Raw genomic sequence first — 15,821 nt, 5'->3', positions numbered from 1 at the left:
CAGGTATTTTTTGGAAAGAGAAGTAAAATGTTGCAGACACCATAAATAACACTGCCTGACTTGGGTGGAAGCTCACGCTTGCCTGAGGAGCGTGATGGCACGTGCGTTCGCTCTGCGTGCACCGCACGCTGAGGCACAGCAGCGCTCGAGCAGCGCGTGCCCGCTGCTGGGCGCCGCACGCATGAAGAACGGCGCCGCTCCCTGCGCAGCCCCCGTCAGCGTGCCGTGCCGTGTTGTGCCGTGCTGTGCTGTGCCGTGCCGGGCCGTGCTGAGCGGGGCTGGGGCCGCTGCGGCCCCGTCCGCACGTCCGGTGGCTGGGGCTGTGCCTCCGCGCCGTGCTGTGCTGCTGCTGCCTGCCGCCAGAGCCGGCCTGGCTCGGGAGGCTGAATAAGGGCTTGGGAACCCAGTCCAGCTTTGGGCTCCGGGCCCAGTCCTCCTTCCAGAGAAGTTAATGGGAATCGTTCCTTCTAAAAAAGGCAGAGCGGCCGCAGCTCGCCCGCGCGGCCCGGCGAGGCCTCGCAGCCTGGAAGCCCGCAGCCCAGGCCCGCGGTGGGCCCGGGGCGGTGCCCGGGAGCAGGGCTCCTCGCTCCTCGCCCGATGTGGGCTTCCCCCGCTGGGGGCAGTTGCTGGTGGGGAGAACGGAGCTTGCTGCGGGGATTGGGTCTAGGTATATCCGAGGTCTCGAGCCCGTAAATCCCTCTTTACCCGAGCGTACCGAGGAGTCTGTCAGGCTGGGGAAGCTCGACGGAGCGGGCACATTTGTCAGGTTTTCCAAGCAGGTTGCCAAGCTGAAGGCAACCGTAATGAGGCCTGGATTCACTGGAGAAAAAGAAAACAAACCACAACCAAATAAACCCCACCAAACAAGCAGCATACCCCCCAACTGCACCACGTGCCCGTGTGAGTGAGTGCACGTGCCTGAGAGCTGGGGTCAGGCGTCTGCCTGGTTTTGCCCGCACAGAGGCGGCCCCGAAGGCCTGCAGCCGGCCCCCAGGAGCGCTGCCCTTCCTCCCCTGCTGCGCCCCGTGCTGCGGCGGGGCTGTGCCGCCTGCCTTCCCGGGAAGGGAGGTCCTGCCAGCCCCACGGGCCGACAGACACGGCCTGCCTTGCTTAGCAGAAATAGACCGGTCGGTTTTTTTCTGCGACTCTCAGAAACTGGGAGAAAAAAATCCAAACAAAAAAATGCTCCTTCCCGTGTCTGGAAGCTTCGTTAGTGCCTGAACGGCGTTTCTGTCTTTGGGTATTTGCCTTTGTTTTTAAGCGCAATCCTTTCTATATGCGGTTTTATGTGGGAACCCTTCAGTACTCGGTACGTAGGCAGAACTTAAAATGACTTTGAGACTTCTTCCCAAGCAGTGGGAAAGAAAAGGTAGTGAATCAGTGACATTAATAATGCAATTATGTGCTCCTCAGCTTGTGATGTGTAACAGTTAAAAACGTTCTTCTGGGGGTGCAGACGCTTGCTTTTATGGCTTAGCTGTGCCAACTGCGTAGAAGAAAGACCCTGGAAAAATACCTTGCTGCTTATCAGCGTTTTGTTGAGCCCCTGTGTTTATCTGTGCCCATATATGCCATAAATTAACCTTTATGATGTGATTTTTTGTGGAAAGTAGGCACAGCTCTGCTCCTTTCTTCTAATTAAATACAGCTAATGGTGGCATCTCAAGTGCCATAATTTGAACTTTTTTCACTCATTTTTCTGCATGACAGAATTATTGCTTTGGGTTTTTTTGTTTTGTTTTCTACAACTTGTAAGCATTCTGTCTTTTGTCTCAGTAAGTGTAGAAATTACTTTGTTTTCCTTAAATCTTTTCAGAAGCTCTGTTCAAATATTCTGTCTTTTTTATGACTAGGATTTTTAACTTTCGTACTCACTATTTTTAAATGAGTTTTTAGAGGTAAGAGTGAGAATTTGAGGAAAACAGTAATCTTTCTGAGCTTTTTTAAAGGTGCCTCACTGCGTTGCTCGATTTCGGCAGCTTGCACAGGTGTTACTGAAAGAGGAGGTAAACTGAGATGTTGAGCAGAGGGCAGAGAGGAATCTTCCACGTGGGAAATACGAGGGGAAAGCTGATAAAAATAGTGGAGGCAGCCAGTTATGATGGATGTTTGGGGTATTATGCAAGCCTCTAAAATCGCCGCGCAGCGCGGAGAGCATTAATTGGAACGTGGCTGGAGGGCTCACGGGCTTCAGCGAGGAATCACCGGGTGTTCTCTGCCCCGGAGGCCGAAGGCTCGCTCAGCGCCGTGCCAGCCGCAGGGGCAGCGGGCCCTGCGCCACGCCGCGTGCCCCTGGCTGCAGCGACCCGTGCGGGGAGGGGACGGGCCGAGCTCCGGGGGCGGTGAGCGCTTGGCGCAGGACTTGCCCATCTTAAAAAAGACGGCCTTAGAGACGTTGCGCTTCTTTCCCAGAGTGAAGCGTAGTCTCACGGTTCTTCTTATTCCTTTTTGCTACTGTTGAGTGATTTGGAGCTTTAGCTTGCTATCTGAAGGCACACGTGTATTTAGCTTGCCTGAGGTTGTTCACGTGTTGAAATGGGTCACATCAACAAGTGTTCTGTGCTCCTGGGCACTGGGTTCGAAGGGATCTTCTGCTCAGTCAAGGCAAGTTTCTGCCAAACTCGGTTTTGCTGTGCACACAAATCTGTTTTGCTCTCGCATTAACACATGAGAATTATCACAGGTACCCCAGGTGGTGGCAAAGCGTAGCATTTAGATGTTTATGTAAGTAACACATACATTGTTTGAGTTTCCCTGTATTTTCTGGTAAGTTGTGTAACTTTTTGCTATGCTGGAAGAATATGCCCGCTACGAATTAAATGTAAGGCCGGAACGTGTTCAAAATAGAGTGCTTTCTGCCTTCTGGTCAGGGTTTCTTTGGGACAGGGACAGCTGGGAGCTGGAGTGCTGCCGGCGCTCCCTCGGACCTCGCAGCGGGCGCGGGAGCAGCCCCAGCACCGCCGCCACCCTGCGACCCACGCTCAGACCGCGCGGGCTGCTGCAGGCTGCCCTGCCTCTGGGCACGCGGAGGGGCAACCCGGGGCTGGGCTGGGCGCTGCGGCCGGGGCTGCGTCCCTCGGGGTGCTGGGGCCTCCCGGAGGGTGCCCCCGCGCAGGCTGCACGCCGCCCTGCGCCAGAGCAGCCGTCGCGGCTCCCCTGTCGTTACCCCGCGTTGTGGCAGAGGCACGCGGCCGTCACAGCCTCGCTGCCACCCCGGTGCTCAGTGAAAGTGCCCAGGCTGTCGGGATCGGAGCATAAGTTGCTGCCGAAAGCAGAACCGCCTGTGGCGCGTTCCTCGTTATCTGTACACGCATCCCGCTCTGTTTGCCCTCGAGCTGGACGCACGGCGAGGCCGGGCACGGCGCTGGGTGCCCTGGGGGGGCGCACGGACGGGCATGCGGCAGGCGCTCGGCTGGCAGGACGGCATGCACAGCCCTCAGCTGGCAGGACGAGTGTGCGGAGCTCCCGGCTGGTGGGACGGCGTGCGGAGCTCCCGGCCGTGCCCCGTCCTCCGCAGGGAGCAGCGGAGCCGCGGTGTGACCTGGAGCGGGGAGCAGCGGCACGGCGCTGCGGGGAGGTGGCACGAGCGGCATGCCTGGTAATTGAGTTCAGATTTGATCTCGCTAATTAATCCGGCGCGTGCAAGGGTTTGAAGGTTGCATCCAGGCTCCTAATTCGTCGCTAATCCCGTGACAAAGCGATGACTGTGCGCAGGGGCAGGGCGTGTGACATCTGGAGTCGGTGACCGGCAGGCACCGCGAGGGAAGGGTGGGCAGGGGAGCAGAGCTGAGCAGGGAGGCTCGCCGGCTGAAGGCAAGGCTCCTCGCGGTGAAACGGCCACGTCAGCACCCAGCCTGTGTGCCATGGCCCTCGGGTGCTCACCAGGCCGGCGGCCCCGCTGTGCCCGGTGCCGGCAGGCAGCTGTCCTGCGGCGGGAGGAAGCTGCCCTGCGCAGCCGTGGGAAGGGCGGCGACAAACGGCGCGTGTGTGGTGCTGGGACTGGGACCCTTCCCGGGGCAACGTGCCGCTTCGGTTTAGAGCCGTGGCCGCAGTGAGGTGCCAACGCGTTCTCCTTCGCACTGAAGTAGCTAGAGAGGCCTCGAGGCTGGGTGCCTGCCGCATCTCGCAGCGAGAACGCCTCCGGGTCGCTTGTCCTCCCTGAAAGCCCCAGCCCCAGCTGAACTGGGGGTTAGAGGCAGCGGCTGCTTCCCTTGCCGAGTCACGGACACGGCTTTCTTTCTGTAGGGGTTGTTATTTCTGTAGGAGTTACTGTGGATGGTGTCAGTACCCACGTCCCGTATTGACGTGTCTCATACGAAACACGTGTGCGTACCCCTGTGTTGTGGCAGGTCACTGCCGCTGCGGAAGGGTTTCTCAGCGGCGTGCAGTGACGCTTCCCACCACGGTTACAAATACCTCCCGGTTCTGAGCCTCAGCTGCGGGAGTTCTGTCCCGAGGCGTGTCACACGGCCATGCTCTGGAGGAAGACGCCCCCAAACGCTGCTTGCTGCACCTTCTTGCTAACACCGGGTGTGTAACCGGCAGGCACCTCCGTCCCCGTCCCCCTGAAGCAGGCAGGAGGAATAACAAGCGTTTAAAAAATCAAGCACCTGCGTGAGCTAGGGGGGAGAGAAGAAAGCTTTTTTTACCTAGAACGGGGCAGCCGTGCCCGTCACCCTCCTGCCCCGGGGCAGCCCCCAGGCGTGCAGGAGCCCCCGCTCCGTCCGCGTAGGGCATCCCGCCGGTCCCCACAGCCCCTGGCGTGTGGCCGCTTGCAGCTAATCAAACAGAACGGCTTCAGTGCGCGAGAGGCTGATTAATGAGTAACTTTTTTACTTTTGGAAAGTGCATCGGGTTTTGTTGTTGTGGCAACAGAAGGAGCTTTTGGTTCTTACAACTTTTGGTTGTTTCGTTTCTGGTTAATAAAAGAGCTTTTAGTTATTTCAATTGAAAAATACTTCTCAGAGCTGTAAGGTAAATCACTGGATTACTTTTGTTTTTAAAGATACGCGCTTCCTTTCAGACTTGCTTGGGAAATGGCCCTTGTTCCGTGGTTTAATTTCCCCTGTAATTCCCAGGAAAATACGTGACTGCCTATTTGTACCATATATTATGTAAATGTTATGGTAAAAGAATTATAATATGGGTATGGTTTTACTACCAGGAACAATAGTTGCAATTTTAATGCTGTGGATGGGTACGTGGGTGCGTCGTAGTACATAAATCAATAGCAAAGTGGATTAATGCAGAGTAGTCCTTCCTGCCATTTTGTGTCTCTGGCTTACAAGTCGAGAGAGCAGGGCAGTAGCTAATGTACACGTCTTGCTGGCCTAGAGACAGACACTGACCTTTGCCTATTCTCAGTTATTAGTACCCATCCATTTAATGCTCTCAGGTAATGTGAAGTACTGCCAGTTTTGAGGAGGAGATTGATACATACCATAGATCACAAAAATACCAGAAAAAAAAGAAACATTTCAATAGGCATGTTTCTTTATTTTGAAGTCTTTTAGTTGTAGTAGTAGTGGCTAATTTGTAACCATATTTCCTTTAAGGAAAAGGGAGTTTATGGAATTTGCAGTATAACTTTCTGACTCGAAAATAGCATTACTCTAATCTAAAGTAAGAAAGGATTGGGCTGTGGGATTTGTATGTCAGTGCTGGAATGACCTGGCTGTTGTTGGGAGTCGCGTCAGTTTGGTTAGGGACGTAAAGCTTGGAGAACTGATTCCAAGAAAGTGCCTTGTTTTGCCCAAGGTGGTAGTGCACGTGCGTTTAGGGCACACACTTCCTGATGTTGCCTCTTTCCTTACTATTTATCCAAATTTTATGAACCGAGTGTGCTTGGATGCCTCAAGTTCAAACGTAATGTCACATTTAGGTGTTTCTGCTAAAATGGTTTCAGAAACTGTGCAGTGTGCTTGAGACAAACACACGCCTGATGAGGAGCTGCCTGAGAAGCCCACTGAAGCCAGTGGGAGGTGGCACTGCCTTCCCCAGCTTCTCCGTCAGAGCTGAAGCAGTACAGAAATAGCCTTTAAACGCTGCTGGTACTACTACTACTAAAACTATGTGTATTATGCAAAATATCTGGGTCACAGAAGTAACGTTGGCAGATTTTTCACAAATCTGGTGTGGGGCTCGCTTTGTAGTTTAATGCTAACGCGTGCCTGTAGGCTTAGTAAGCTCTGTCACAAAGTGCTGGGGGGGGGGAGCTGGGGAGTACCTCGGGGCAGCCCCGTACCAGGGCACTGCGCTCAGCGGCCACTCCGTGCCGCTGCCCTCGCACGCCGCTTTGCCCGGGGGTGTGCAGAGCCCCAGGCTGAGGGGGGGTCTTCCTGCTTCCCTCGCACGGAACAGCCGGCGCAGCTCCCACAGATGAGAGTGCAAGGCAGATCTGGTTTGCTCAGCAGCAGAGTGGACGAGAGACTATTTCTCTTTAACCTATCCTTCACTGTTGCGGGCCAAGATGTTAATTAGCTCATTGTTTCAGCTTAATTTTGTGACAGCGCTATAATTACGTCTCTCCGTTCTGCCATGGAGTAATTGCTGTATCTTTTCCAAATTTTATGTTGAGATATGTTATTGGTAAACTTTGCATTTGGCAGAGGTGTTTTGAAAATACTCTAAGGCAGTCGGTAATTTCTGTATTTCTTTATTTAAAAGACAGCTATTTGGCAATTTCCAGCTTTGAGATTGTACCGTCAGTGTAAATAGAATATTGACTTTATTCCATTTCCTATCTCATTAGAGTCATTGTCATGAGGATGGATTCATGTTGTGTAATTATCTGTTCTTGCTGACAGTTCCCGTGTCATTGAGACTGGCGTTTGCGGCTTCCACTTTCTGTGAGCATAAAAATAGCGTTCTTCACTGCCGTGTTCTTCTGTACTGTTGTGCTCTCTGATTGTCCAGCTTTATACATCTTGCTTTAGGAGACGTGTGTGAATTGAGATAGAGAAGACAGGAACGTCCAGCAAACCCAGTTACAGGAAGAGTAAAAACAATGGCTCTTCTGGAGCAATTTCCAGTGCAGTGCTCGGATGCCTTGTTTCTGTGTCAAGGACTGTAATGAGGAGGAAGAACACACCATTAACCTAGCTGCACAACATTTCTTTGTGGCGGTAGCGGGAAGTAATAAAAACTGAGCATATTTAATCAGAACTCGGACACCACAATCATGTGGTCCTTGTCGTGTTAGTTTCACTTTCTCAGGTGTTTTCAAGTAACTTTTCCATTAATTCGTGAAGCTGTTTCTTAACCATTTTCAGTGACCCTGCTCAGCGGACAGCTAGGTCACCTCTGTTACCCTCTTAAGGAATGACTGCTCAGTGCTATTTCTCTCTACATCTGCTTTGTCTTTTCTGAGAATCCTTCTTTAATTCATTTTCAGTGTTTCTAACCTTGTTTTCCTCACTTGTATTTATTTCTGTGTCCTTTGGGTTCCCAACAATCAGTGAATACAAAGTTACGCTGTGGCCAAATATATGTTGCAGCATTCAGTTGCAACCTTTAGTATGGGATGGAATGGCCTGGTAGGTAGACTCTGGAAACTGCCAGCCCCCAAATAAACTGCAAATAAATTAAAAAACAAAACAAACCAAAAACTATTCAGCGCCTTTCACAGACAGTTCCTCCCTCTGGATTTGTTGCAGTGTCTCCTAGCTGCTCGGAGACACCCCAGGAAAGACAGCAGCTGTACCTGCTGGTTTTATGCGGACCATGGTATCCTGATAGCATTTGGGGCTCACTGGGGACTCCTTTATTGGCTTGGAAAGTAGTTTATGCGGATCAGAAGTTATGATCCTGTACTAATGTTGTCCTCTGGTTTGTTCAGTGGAGACATTGACCACCTCTGGCCTAACGTGGGTCTTTGTTTCTGCTAGAAGACTATTTTAAAGCTGACATTTCTGGGTGTGTTTTCGGGGAGATAAATTCCAAGAAAACAACTTTTCTTCAAGAAGCTTTACTGCCAAACTATGCACCTGGCATTCCTTCACGTTGGGAAGAGTTGCCTCTGAGGCATCGCAGCTCCTTGGAGTAACACTTTTCAGCGAGTAGCCGGCAGCCTGAGGAAGGGAGGGTGAGATTCAGCCGTGTCCGTGCGGTTACGGAGGTGTCTGTCACTGACCTCGACGGGATCGGGATTGCTGCACCTGCGGTAGTGCCTAGTCCAGCTCCAGACAGACAGCTTACCCCAGCCCGGGAATAACGCGTGCTGTTCCCTGAGCTTGAGCAGCCTGGGCTCTGTTCACAAGGCGTAGCGTTCGCCCGTTGTCGCTTTCCGTAAGCTGTTCCTTCTCCCCGCGCGTCTCTCTCCTTCCTGAGGGGTGCCTGCTCCCGTGGCCGGCGGTGAAGTTACCTCACGTGCCCGGCGGCCCCTCGGGGGCGGCTCTCGGCGCGTCCCGGGGCCGCTCTGGCTCTGTCGGTGCGGTGCGGGCCGTGCCGGGGGGGGGAGAGGGGGCGCTCCCAGCCGGTTCGCAGCCGCCTCGGGCAGCGCAGCCCGGCCGGGGGCAGCTCCTCGGCGGAGCCCCGGGACGGGAGCCCCGGGCGGGGCGGGACGGGGCGGGACACAGGGGGCGGGCGCGGTGCCGGGGCCGTGACGGGCAGCCCCAGGTGGCGGCGCGGGGCGGGGCGGGGCGGGGGGGCTGCGGGCACGGCCGGGCCCCGGCCGCACCGGGAGGCTGGGGGGGCACGGCCCGGGGCCGGGCGGGGCCTGCTGGCGGCCCGGGGCCGCTCGGGGGGGCGGCTGCGGGCGGGGCGGTGCCCCCCGGCCTGCCCCGGGCCGTGCCCCCCCCCCCGGGCCGGGCCGCCTCAGGCAGCGCCGTGCGGCGGCGAGCGTCTGACAGGCGCGACCTTGCATAAGACGGCCCGCGCCATTGGCTCGCCGCCCGGCGTCCCGCTGCAACGCCGCCGGCGATTGGCCGGGCGGCGCGGCGCGCTCGGCGGGGCGCTGTGTAACGTGTCTCTTCTCTCCGCAGGTCGGTACCGGGCTGCCCCCGACGGCTCTGCCGCTGCTTGGGACCGCCGCTAGAGCAGCCGCCGCTGCCGCTTTTTGCCTTGCTTGCCGCCAGCCGCACCGCGACGACAGCACGGCCGCCCGCCGCCTCTAGCCCCGGCACCCCCGTCCTCCTCGCAGCCGGGCCGCGGGCGCGGCGCCGAGAGCCCCCCGCTGCCGCCCGGCCCCGGCGGGGGACGCCGAGAGAGCCCCGAGCCGCCGGCGCCGGCCCGGAGGCTGCCCCGCACACGTCCGCCCCGCGCACGGCGCCTCGGCACGCGGGTGCCCCGGGCCCGCCGCGCGCCCATGGGTGCCTGAGAGCCGCGGGCCGGCCCCAGGCACGCAGCTCGGCGCGCCCCGCGGCACCCAGCGCCTCGCCGAGCGGGGGCCGCCGCCCGCCACCGGCTCCGCGCTGCGAACCGCCGGCGGAGCGCGCCCCGGAGCCCGGCCCGGAGCCCGTCGGACCGCGCGGCTCCCGCACGTACTTCTTTACAGAGGGAGCGGGGCAACGGCGCTCCGGAGGCGGCGCTGTCATCGCTCCCGGTCCCCCGGTTCGGCCGCTTGTCTGCCCGGTGCGTGGGAAAGTTTAACTACCTGTAAAGCCTAAAGATGGCTGTGAGCGTCACGCCGATTCGGGACACAAAATGGCTAACGCTGGAAGTGTGTAGGGAGTTCCAAAGAGGGACTTGCTCGCGGCCGGACACGGAATGTAAATTTGCACACCCATCGAAAAGCTGCCAAGTTGAGAACGGACGCGTAATCGCCTGCTTTGATTCATTGAAAGTGAGTAACTGTTACATTATTTCCGAGGACGTACGGGTAACGAAAGAGGCAGTTGCAGCTAGAGAAACCCTGGAGCCCGAAGGGGAGACGCTGCTGTCTGCCGGCAGCCAGGTCTGCTGCTGCTGCTATTTTTATTGATGCTTGCTGGTTTGTTTTGCTCTTTTCCTTAGGGGAAGGGGAAGGAATAACGGGGAATAACGAGAAAATAAGCCTCGCAGGGTTGGAATCGTCCGGCACGGCTACAGCTACTGGTCCTTTGGCTCCAAATTATTCCCTGTGTGTAGATAGAATAAAGGGCATTTCACGTAGAAACAGCTAAGTCACTGTGAGGATTCTTTGTTTTTAATAGCACAGACCACGTAAGCAATATGATGATTAGTTTCCACCCTGTAACTGCAAGTGGGTTGGTGGTGTCCCCGCACAGGGGGAGTGAACCTTAGAGAAGTGTTTTCCATCTCGCGTTATTTGGGTGCCCCTGAACGCTGCGGTTGTGTTTCTGTGCTCGGGACTCTGTGGTTATCCTTTCCTTTCTGCAAACGCACGGGTTTCAGGGAGGGAGAGCGCCCCGCAGAAGGCAAGGTGCCTCTGGACAGGCGAGCAGGATGGGCACGGGGAGCTGGCAGCCTTGCTGGGCTTTTTGGAGCTGTGTCTGAGCCGGGCCCTCTCCGTGTGGGGCTGTTGTTTCGCTGCAGCTGCGGTTTCAGTGATAGGTGCTGAACGTGTGGGTTTCCAGCTCCTTCTCTTCGGCTTTTACAACTTGAATTACGCTAGCGTTCAAAATACCCATCCCACAAACAGTACCTTAATTCAGCAGGATCACTGAAATGAAAAGTTGGGAAACAAGAACGTGTCTGTGTCGTCCTGCAGCACGATTTTCTCTTCTTGGGACCGAGTCCTGGGAAGCGGAGCCAGCCACAGAGCGGGGGATTGCTGAGCGCGCTGAGGGGGAGCTGCGCGCTGTAGCGAGCTCTGCAGGTTGCTGGTGCAGGCAGGAAGTGGGCTGCAGGGGGTTTGCAGAGATCCTGCAGCGCTCTGCCTTCGGAAATGCGAGCTTCCCAGATCTGGATGGAAGGCGAACCCTCGGAGCGTCCTCAGGTCCCAGGTACCCAGCCCCACCGCCCGGCCTGTGTCAGCGTGTGGCAGTTGAAATGCTTTAGTTAATGTATTCTTTATTTTTTTATTTTTAAAATGACAGCCGTTACAATGCACAGGAGGAAAAAAAAGCATTTTAAAGCCTGGGGATACGGTGCTGGTGTGCGCTAGGAGTTAGCGGAGGGCACGGCACGGGCGCTGTCTGGGGCAGAGCTGGCGGCATCGCGCCGGCCGCTGGTGGTGCTGGGTGCGGGCGCAGCGTGGGGGGCACGAGAGCAGCCGGCAGCTGCGGGCACGGGGTGCAGCCGGGCCCTGCCGTGCTGCTGCTCTGCACAGGGGAGATTCAGCCGAAACCGAGGCACCAGCGTTACGGCCACGGGCACCTCGCCGGCAGCGGGACACCGCCGGGCTTCACTGAAAGGCAGCGTCCCGGAGTTACCGAGGCAGTCAGAAACCAGCGCCGAGGGCGTGGAGGAGCCCTTCCCATCAGCGTGGTTCTTCCTTCCGTTTCCATCCTATTAACGAAGGAGGTAATTATCACCTCCGTAAGGAGCTGCCAGGCCTGTGGCTAAGGCTGTAGGAAATAGTCGGCGTTGTTGCACGGCTTCAGAACGCCCTGTGGAAGAGGGCTCTGTCACCACGTGAAGGCAGCGCAGCTAACGGAGCCGGGAGTGAGTCCCGGCCAGCTCGGCGTTTAACAAACGCAGCGCTCAGCAGGTACGTGAGTGCCTGTGGTAACGCCAGGGGCCTGCGCTGGGCCCGGGGGCTGCCTCCCCGCTCCCTGTGCCGCGGGTCCCCGCGGGAGCCGGGAGGAGCGCAGCCGGGCAGGGTGCTGAGCGCCTGCCCCCCTCCTTCCTTCCTGCCTGCTGCTACCCTTTTAGTTAAGGAGCTGTCTAATGTGTGAGAGTGCCTTCGATAAGGAGACAACGGACCGTGTCCCAGCGCAGGCTCCCTGTCCCGGTCAGGCGGTCGTTGTTTTGTTTATGTTTCAGGTTTTTGCAGGTTTTTGTGTGCGCTAAGCTAAACAAGCGGGGAAAGCATAACAAAGTAACTGGCGCTATCACAAACACGAGATGTTATGCAAAAACAACTTAGGGAAGTGTTGTGCCAGATTTATCTCCGCTCTTAAAGGTCAATGAGTCGTTTACCGAAAGCTAGAAGGTTTCTGGTGGGGACATGTGAAGGCAGTTTGCTCTGTTCCGTGCTTCCACGTAGAGGCAAACCTTTACTAAGGCAGCCGTGCACCCGAAAGCTGACATCACACTGAACCGACTTCTTGTAGATGTGCCTGATAGCAGTGTTGGCGCTAACTGAATGGCTGCTCCTGCGTGGTGCCTGGCGCACAGGGCAGGTAATTCAGTCGCTGCGATTTTCCTTACAGGCCCCTGGCCCGCCGTGCCCCCGCCGCAGCGCCCGGGGAGCGCAGCGCCCGCAGCTGCTGTCACGTCGCTGCCGCCCGGGAGCTGCGCCCGAGCGCGAGCCCCTGCCCGTGAGCCGGAGGTGGTGCCCCCCTATGTTTAGGTGGCGGCGCGGCGCACCCGCGGAGCGCTCGGCCTGGGGACGTTCTCTTTTCTTTCCATTTCGCAGGGAAGAAAGAAAAGAGGAAAATAAGCCAGGGTTACAAACGCCAGCCTAGGCCGTGAACGAGGGGGGCACCTCGTCCGGAGCCGCTAGGGCGGCGGTGCCCGCGCGGGAGGGCCGCTGGTCTCTGCAGCGCGCCGCTTGTTAGCACCCAGGGCGCCTGCGTGCGCTGCGGGCTCGCTGTGACGGACGGGCAGCTGACCGCTGACGGGAGGGCACAGGCCTGGCCGCGGCACCGGAGGTCGGGGCCGCCTCGGTCCGAGCAGCCTCCGTCCTCCTGCGGTGAGTCCTCGCCTCGGGTCAGGCCCGGGGGCGCCGCGGGGCTACTCGGGGCGCTGCTAACCAACGTCAGCGTGTGCGCGATAACCTCACCTGCAGGTAACTTTAGGGGGATTTGAAGACACACATGATTATGCAGCATGTTCAAATTGTCAGCTAAAGCTCGGCCAGCCTTAGCTCTGGCGCTGCATTGTTTAAATTCCATCAGATTTTCTTCCTAAATTTGGATGCCTAAAAGTCTGTCAAAGTGTCTACAGCAAAAGCGAGCTGTTGAGTTCCTAAGTCAGGAAACCGGCAGTTTGCGGCAGAAGTTGTTTTAAGCATGATACTGAAACATCGGTCTTTTTTTTTTTTTCTTGGAAAAAAATGCCCAAGTAGGATTCATTTCTGAAACTGCGTTAACTGCATCAGATGTTCCAATAGCTGAGTCACCTGTCGCTTCCTGAGCACCGAGGGGCAGGTGCCTCCACAAAGGGGAGATGGGTGGCAAGGGCAGAGCCTGTGGGAGGCTGCGGGTGCGCCGAGGACGCCCAGGCGAGCAGAGTGCAGTTGCTGTGCATGCCGCACCCTTCGGTTGCCCCGCTGCCTCCTCTAGCCGTACGTTTTTGAAATTACAAAAGCACTGAGGGAAGAGGAGGGATCTGGGTTCAGACTGTTCCAGCGCCACTGCTGGCAGGCGCTTCCCCCGTGCACGCAGCCGGCTTCCTGCGGGGCGCGCTGCCAGGACGCGGGGCACGGCGCGTCGTGCTGAGGGACCTCCGCGTGGCTCCGGCGGCCCCGGTGAGCTCTGCCGGCTCGGCCTGAGCCACCCCTCTCTGCCTGGGAGCTGGCGGGTGCTCTGCGCGCCGGCGCTTGGCTACCTTTCCGTTCCCTCGGGCTCGCGCTGCCGCTGGGGCTGCTGCTTCACGTTGGGTTGGATGCGCCATTGGAATGCAGAAGCCTGTTCCTCCTCTTCCTTCGGCAGAGGAGAAGCCCTGAACACCCCCGTTCCTCTGGGTGTTGGAAACTAAGAAAAAGCCCCAAGTTCGGGTCCGCTTACTGAGCGGGGCAGCGCGAGCTCTGGTGCCCCGTACCTATTCCGCTGGTACGTGGTAGTGTGTTAGTATTTTATTGTCTGTTGGAGGGGTTATTTTTCAAAAACGAAACTCCTCAACTCTTCAGTAGTGACACTTCACTTCTAATCGAGAAGCCTTAAACATATATAAATGTGTTAGTACTACAGCTGAACCTGGTGAGTGCCTGATTGCTGACACCTCAGGGATGTTGTTATTAATTGTTTAAATCTCTCTCGTTTGTCGCTGCTTCAGAAAACAAGAATGATTTTTGCACCTGTCGTTGACTGTTTTGTTACAGTTGCATAAGGATAAAGGACCCCACTTACTTATTTCAATGCAAAGAAAAGAATCACTGAACGTATGTCTCTAACAATATTAGAATCGTTGGTAACGTCAGATCGTTGGCTCTACTTCACCTTTAATTAAGCAAGAATAAAAATCCAGAAAATTAGTAAGAGACCGTTCTAGCAGGGGGCTGTAGGAATGTTATCGGGCTTTGTGGCGTGCTGCATCGCTCCAGTACGAGGCAGGAACAGCACCCAGCCTGCGGGGGTGAGGCTGGGCTCGGGTGGGAGGCAGGGGGAACGCGCGCGGTTCCGAGGGAGCTCATAAAGCAACCCGGGGAAAGGAAAAGGGAGAGCAATGCAAGCAGTGTTCGGACTCCTCGGTCGGATCTGGTTTGCCATATCGGCTGCAGCTGGGTGGGTTTTTCTCCCCTCCAGCCTGTGCACGCCTGCCGGTAGGCTGAGCTCCAGCAGAGGAAGCAAAGTGGCGAACGGGCTGGGGAGGTGGTGCGGTTGTGGGGCTGAGCGGCAAACAGCCCAGTAGAAAACAAACAGTCGAAACCACGCGTGTTCCTCCGGGGGCGCAGAAATGGCATTTCGAAATCTTATCAGGTACTCAAACAAAAGAGTTATGCCTCGCTGAGGTGTTCGGAGTTCAAATTACAGCTTGAGCTCTGCGCCTGCAGGAAGAAATTAAAAAAAAATTAAAAAAAAAAATTAAAACATCGCATTGCAACACTTGCAACTGCTAGAGACTGCGTAGCAGGCACCAGGGCGGGTTTCTGCTGTGTATGGCCAGGGATTCTGCTGTGTGCACTCAAAATGAGGAGTAAATTTCGGAACTAATTTGCAGGGAAAACTTACAGTGGCATAAAATAAGAAACCTCATGTCAAAAGTATTCAGTCATTTGTCCTAAGTCTTCGACTGAGCGATCAGAAGCCGTCTGCGAGGCCTCTGTCCTTTTTGGGATGACCCCAAGTCTCCGTTTCTCGGTTTTTCTAAATACAGACGCCTTGTTGCCAAGGCTCACTCTTAAATTTGTTGGAAGCAACAAATTACATTCAGGACTGAATGATCACATCTGGTTTTTGACTTTGGAGAAGCTAATGTTTGTTCGCTGGGGCTGCGTGGTGCTATTCGCCCGACTGGATGCCGTGTAGGAAATAGTACCCGCGTGTTTCTTAGAAATCTGCGCGTCGCTTCAGGGCGAGGAGCAGCCTCTGCAGCCCGAGCCTGCTCTGCAGGACGGGCCAGCAGCACGGCGGCTCACCCGCTGCCCCCCTGCCCGGTCCTGCCAGTGCCAAAAACCCCGCTCAGCGAGAGAGACGGCGTTGTTTTGGGGGCGGTTAGTAGGACACCTCTGTAATCCCCTCCTGGTTTTCTCGTGCACCGTGCTGTGCCAGGCGTCGTGCCGCGCTGCTTGGAGCAAGGCAGAGGGAGGTCTTCCGAGCTGCTGGGGGGCGTGGGGCGCCAGGCCGTGTCCGTGCAGTGCCAGCGGGGCTACCTGCCTGCTGGCAGCCTTAGGAGCGAGAGGCCGGACTTGTGCGCGTGAATCTGCCCGCGGGGGGCACGGCGGCAGCCGGTGCCAGCTCTCGCAGCCGTGCAAGCCGCGTGCAGGGCAGGTGGGGGCACACCCGGACGTGCCGGGCAGAGCGGTGCGATGAACGGAGTGTCTCAGCTGTCATTTTTCATGTCGCAGTCACTGCACAAACTTCCGGACTGATAACGGGGCCGAGCTAAGCAGCCTG

The 15,821-nt window shown here is 56.7% G+C and overlaps 1 protein-coding gene across 24 annotated transcripts in view; it reads left to right on the top strand.

Moving 5' to 3' along the window:
- Nucleotides 1-15,821, top strand: part of MBNL1 (muscleblind like splicing regulator 1) — a 78,948-nt gene that overhangs the window by 14,498 nt on the left and 48,629 nt on the right. For 14 of the 24 annotated variants that reach the window (XM_083848674.1, XM_083848672.1, XM_083848665.1 and 11 more), the window contains exon 2: nt 8,982-9,781. The exons of the other annotated variants lie outside the window; for them this stretch is intronic. In XM_083848674.1, the coding sequence (XP_083704800.1) occupies nt 9,608-9,781 (174 nt within the window). In that variant the 5' untranslated portion in view covers nt 8,982-9,607. The remainder of the gene's footprint in view (nt 1-8,981; nt 9,782-15,821) is intronic. 24 annotated transcript variants of the gene reach the window in all.

This window comes from Anser anser, assembly GCF_964211835.1.
Source record: "Anser anser genome assembly, chromosome: 9".
Classification (NCBI taxonomy): Eukaryota; Metazoa; Chordata; class Aves; order Anseriformes; family Anatidae; genus Anser; species Anser anser.
This window is presented reverse-complemented; position numbering and strand designations above follow the sequence as displayed.